The sequence below is a fragment of the Nycticebus coucang genome, chromosome 8 (assembly GCF_027406575.1).
Source record: "Nycticebus coucang isolate mNycCou1 chromosome 8, mNycCou1.pri, whole genome shotgun sequence".
Taxonomy (NCBI): domain Eukaryota; kingdom Metazoa; phylum Chordata; class Mammalia; order Primates; family Lorisidae; genus Nycticebus; species Nycticebus coucang.
Window position 1 is genome coordinate 97,219,226 of NC_069787.1, and position 5,733 is coordinate 97,224,958.

At 44.7% G+C, this 5,733-nt stretch overlaps 1 protein-coding gene across 1 annotated transcript; it reads left to right on the forward strand.

The window, feature by feature from the left end:
• The first annotated feature begins 369 nt into the window (after positions 1-369).
• Positions 370-1,768, forward strand: IQCF3 (IQ motif containing F3). The gene is made up of 3 exons (XM_053599797.1): positions 370-387; positions 557-604; positions 1,314-1,768. The coding sequence occupies exons 1-3, from the start codon at positions 370-372 to the stop codon at positions 1,710-1,712; spliced, it is 465 nt and encodes a 154-aa protein (XP_053455772.1). The 3' UTR covers positions 1,713-1,768.
• Positions 1,769-5,733: the final 3,965 nt, after the last annotated feature.

A 5,733-nucleotide genomic window follows, 5' to 3' on the forward strand; every position in this document is an offset into this window, starting at 1 on the left:
TCTGCTCACCCTCCCCACCCACTCCAATACACATTGAAAGAAGGCCTCACCCACCCTCTGAGAAAGGGCTGCTGGCAGAAAAGGTAAGAGGGCACTGGAGCCAGCCTGAGCCAGTGTGAAAGGAAGACCCACATGACCCCACTCTGCCTGGCACCATTTGCTCTGTCCCTGGTTGTGGGCCAGACCAGAGGTCATCCTGGTGGCAGAACAGACTCATGGAGTGGTGGCTCCACTGTAGACTCTAGTCCATCCCTGGGTCACAGTTGCCCTTGTGACATCATGGCTATCTCCTTCTCCACCACTCCAGCCCCTGCCAAGGCCAAGGAGTAGCAACGGAGGGGAAGATGACCTGAAGCACTGCCCCAAACCATGGGCAGTAAATGTTGTGTAAGACACAGGCAGACACTCCCCCAGGGGTGGGGAGTTGTCCTGTGGCAGAGGGATGTGCCACAGGACTTCCTAAGATCCATGCAAAGAATGGGGAGCTGGAGCAGTGGGGACTTTGCACAGAGGCTGGTCCTCACCCATGCTCCCCCACCCCACATTTTAATTGCAGAAGCCTTTCCCAGACAGTGACGAAAGGGAGAGAGAGAGGCGGCGGAAGGTAGGTGGCCCAGCAGTGCAAGAGAACCACAGATCACTGACCCACTGACACTTGGGTCCCCAGAAGTGGAGGCTCCATCTCTGGTCCCAAGGGGGTTGGTGCAGCATTGCTCTCTCGAATCCTTAATCCCGTCCTCTCCTGGGTGAACTGTGTTAAGTATGGAGATAGACAGGAGAGGGAGGAAGCAGCCTGTGCACAACCACATTCGATGTGGGGCTCCCACCCTTGGAAATGAGAAGGCAGACGGGGGTCGGCCAGGCTCAAAAGGACATTGAGGGACTGAGAGGTAGTGGTGGAAGTCAGTGGAAGGGCAAGAGGAAGGGAAAACCCCAAAAGCCTGTAGCATTTCCCAAGGCAGTGGAAGGTGGCATTAGGGGCTGAAATTTGGACCCAGATGAAGGCCAGAAATGTCTTCATCCTCGTGAGTGTCCTCTGGTTCCTCAAGTCCATGGCAGATCTTCTGGATCAGAGTTTCTCCTGGTTCAATGAACCCATGAGGTCCACAGGGCAAGCACATCCCCCTTTTATAGACTAGGACACTGTGACTCTCAGGGTGAGCAGAAATGCCTATAGCATGGACAAGACTAAAGAAGAGGGCAAACCCCACCCAGGTGTCCTGGGTCCTCCAAACCACCAGGGGAATGACAGATTGTTCACGTGTGTTTGACAGGGACACATTCATTGGGAATCTTCTGCTTTGCTTGATTAGTTGCTTCTTGAAAAACTGTGTCACCAAAAAAGGGTCCAGGCAGCTCAGCAGATCCAGGCCTGGTGGCGTGGAATCCTAGTGCGTAGGATCCTGCTGGTCGCTGCCCTCAGGGCCTGGATGATTCAGTGTTGGTGGAGGACGGTCCTGCAGAGGCGGATAACCAAGCGGCGCCAGGCCTTGTTGAGGGTCTATGCAGTGCAGGAGCACGCGGCAGTCAAGCTCCAGTCCTGGATGCGTATGTGGCAGTGTCGCCACTGTTACTGCCAAATTTGCAATACTCTCTGCCTGTTTCAGGTCCCAGAGAGCAACCTTGCCTTCCAGGATGATGACGTTTTACAGGTACAATATGGAATCACTTCAAAGCAGCCAGAGTTCCACATTGAAATCCTGTCAGTCTGAAAAGCCCGCAGCATGGAGAACTGGCTCCACTGCCCTAATAAATGTCTGACCAGGTTTTGTGAGTCTCAGTGATTCCCACAATCACAGGCACTCCAGGGATTCAGGCCCTGCTCCTTCTGCTCTCCCTGGGGAAGGACTGCAGCGCAGGTGCCTCCCTCACTGTCTCACAGTGCGTATGGCCCATTTGGAGTGACAGTGGCCATATGTTATGGATGTTATCTCCAAATCAGAAATTGTAGCCCAAGGCTGTCCTCATATATGCAGAGCCAGATGTCCCACTGCATAGCTCTGACACCACTCCTTCTCCTGAACGTGGAACCGGGAAGGGTCAGGCTTCATATACCTAAAGACTTTGGGCACCCCCTCAGAGGAGAGGGGCCTGAGGCCTCTGTCAGCCTGCCATGGGGAGGCAGCTGGGGCTTCTGCACATTGGATTTCTCTTCAGCAAGCCTCCAGAGTCAGGCACATAGTCCTCTCTCCCGGGAGCAGCGCAGCCCAGAGAAAGCGCAGGAGGCTGGCCTCAGTAATGATGGGCACAAGGCTCTGCAAGACACATGCTACCTTGACCATTCACGGGCAGTGTCAAAAGATAAAATTATAACAAGTTTAGCTTAAAGGTATTGATTGGCTTTTATACATGATTTTAAAATTAGGCCTCTCCTCATCCTATAAAACAGAATGAGTATTCTCATGGCCCGAGCAAAGGTTGATTTTATAGACAGAAAAGGCTGAGAAAAGCAGAAACAGATCAGTCATTTCAAAGTTACTTTTCTTGTAAAACTTAAAGCAGAGGGATCTTCCTTATGATGCCAGCTTAGACTGACTTCTTTGGGAATGTGGCTCTTACCTTTCACTCTCCTTATATGTGAAAAGTCAGATAAACAATGTAGGGTCTGCTTTGTGATGGGGTACTTCAACATAGGTGACTCCACCGTGTTTGGTCTGTGGGGCTTAGTGCAGGAGCTCAGTCTAAACCAGGGGCCAAGCAGAGGAGGTTGGTTTCATATAGCAAATGATGCCCCTTTGAAAAATAGCTGATTTCTCAGCTCTGTCTCCCTCTTTCCTCCTTAGCACCTGCTTCCCTAGGGTGCTGAACATCAATAGGACTCCACTGCTGTCACCTCCTCCCTTATGACTTCAACATTGACTAGATGATGGTTCCAAAAACCCTTGGCCTTCATCTTCAGTGATTTTGACTTCCATCCCATCTCAGTCACCCACTCCTGTAGTCACACCTTAGACCAGTAATTTTCTACTGGTGTGCCATGAGAGGATCATAGGTATGCCAGGAAAGTTTTTAAAGATCATTAATTAAATTATTTTCAAAAGAAGTTTGAAGCACAGTAAGTGTATATATATATATATATATCTTTTTTTTTTTTTAAGAGATAGAGTCTCATCTTGTCACCCTCCATAGAGTGCTATGGCGTCACAGCTCACAGTAACCTCCAACTCCTGGGCACCCACCATAGTGGTGCCCGGTTTTTTTTATTTTTTTTTTTCGCAGTTTGGCCAGGGTCAGATTCAAACCCACCACACTCAGTATATGGGTCCAGCACCCTACCCACTGAGCCACAGGCGCCACCCAAGTACGTATTTTTTTTATCAATATAATTTAAGTGTGCCATGGAAGTTTAAATATAGGTTCAAGTGTACTGAGTGATAAAAAATGTGCCTTAGACCACTACTTCCCAAGTTGTCTATGGGGAAGGACCACTTTTTTGAAATATCTAAACCATCACAGACCAGTTCTTATGTAAAACAATAAAAATGAATTATGAGAAAGGTATATGGAAAAGTCATACAGAATACAAACCTTATTTTTAATTATTAAAACACCCCTAATACTACAATTATTTGCTATAAAAGTTTCTACATGTTTGTTCTCAATCTCTGTATTTATCTCACTGGTAACGAACAGCTCATGCACTAGTTCTAGTTCACAGACAACTCTTAGGGTAGCATTGCCTAGTCATTGTCATAACTCATCACTGACCACTGCAACAATGTTTATTTTAACCACCTTCCTCTCTGATTTTTTTTTGTGGCCTTCTATCCTCTAGGGCAAAGATCAGAAAGATGTGTCTGCTCCCAAATAGTTATATAGCAGAGAATGTATGGACATCAGGCCTGATGTACCTACCTAAACAGAAAAAGTTTGTCAAACCATTACAGAGCCTCTGATTCTTACACACTGATTCAAATGTTTCTTCAGTCCTGATTAGGATTTCTCAGGGATTAACCTCATCAATATTTTACTGCCAATCACACCATCTTGCTCTCATCCCTTGTCCTCAGCTTAAATTCCTCTGTCCAGTGAGCATTCCCTTACAATTTTATCACAAAAGACCCTCTTGCTCTCCGCCTTTGGATGAACCCAACCTTCCACCTTAGTTCATCCTTGGACCAGATGAACTAAACTTTTATGAAAAAAATTATCATGTATGGTTTTGATTTATATTCAGAACCATAAATCTCTAGTGGACAAATTTCTTTAGACCTTTCTCTTTAACTCAAAATGGATTACAGACTTAAAGATAAAACAGATATATACAACTTCTAGAAAAAACATAGAAAATTTCAGGGATCTAGACCTAGTTAAATAATCTTAGACTTGACATCAAAAGCACAATGGTCTACAGAAGGAAAAGTTGATAAATTGGACCTCATTAAAATTTTAAAAACTTTTGCCTTGTAAAGAAAGATTTTGTTAAGGAGATGAGAAGACAAGCTGCAGAATGAGAGGAGATATTTGTGAACCACATGTTTTACAAAGGACCAGTACACAGAATACAGAAAGAACTATCAAAACTCAACCATAAAAACTAAGCAGCCTAATTTTTTAAATCAGCAAAAGACACCAAAAGACATTTTTTGATGCGGATGTACAGATGGTGAATAGGCACATAAAAAGATGTTCAATATCATTAGCAACTAGGGAAATGCAAATTAAAAACCACAATAAGATATCACTACACACCTAATTGGAATGGCTAAATATAAAAAATTGTGACAATGCTAAATTCTGGTGAGGATGTGGGCAAAATGACTGTCTCTTATATTGTTGGTTAAAATGTCAAATGGTGTGATTACTATGGAAAACACTTTTGGTTTAACACTCAAAAAGTTAAACTGAGAAGTTAAACTTACAAAAAGTTAAACTATATAACTCAGCAATTTCACTCCTAAGCATAAACCCAAAAGAATGGAAATGAATGTCAAAACAAAAATTTGTACAAAATTGTTCACAAGCACTTTAGTCATAATAGCTGTGACATTGTAAAATATACATATTTGGTCTTTGTTTCCCACCCCTTTTCTTAGAATCCTTAGGATCTCCAAAATAATAAGTATCTTTTGCATGTTAATGAGTTGGCTGAGGGCTGGGGGGTCTTGGATAGCTTCAGGATGGGTGGTAGTCTAGGGAACCTACCATGTGATTTAAAGGTTGGAACTTTCGGTCCCATGCCCCAGCCTCCAGGGAAGAGAGAGGGGATGAAGGTTAAGCGATCACCCATGGCCAATAATGTAATCCATCACACCTGCATAATAAAGCCTCCATAAAAACCCAAAAGGACAGAGTTTGGGGAGCTTCTGGAGAGCTGAACATGAGGAAGCTTCCAGAGGGTGGTGCCCAGAGAGGACACAGGAGCTCACCTTGGGCATGTCTTTGGTCTCTACCTTTATCCTTTGTAATATTCTTTATAATAAATGCGTGAATGTAAACAGTGTTTCCCTGAGTTCTGTGCTGCTTTGGCAAATTAATTAAACACAAGGAGAAGATCTTGCCACCCATGATTTATATCCAGATTTGTTTTTCTAACATCAATTTCAACCTTGTGGTTGGCATTGAAGTAGGGGACAAATTGTAGGACTGACCCCTCAATCTGTAGGCTCTGACACTATCTCCAGCTATAGTATCAGAAGTGAGCTGAAGTACAGGACACCTAGCTGGTGCTTGATGGGAGAAATCCCCACATAATTCTTGGTACCGAGAGGTGAAGTACTGTATTCAGTGAAA

Bases quoted from the DNA above. Each gene is read 5' to 3' on its own strand.
- IQCF3 (XM_053599797.1), top strand. The intron at 605-1,313 runs GTAGGTGGCCCA...TTGCTTGATTAG, and splicing joins AGAGAGAGAGGCGGCGGAAG to TTGCTTCTTGAAAAACTGTG.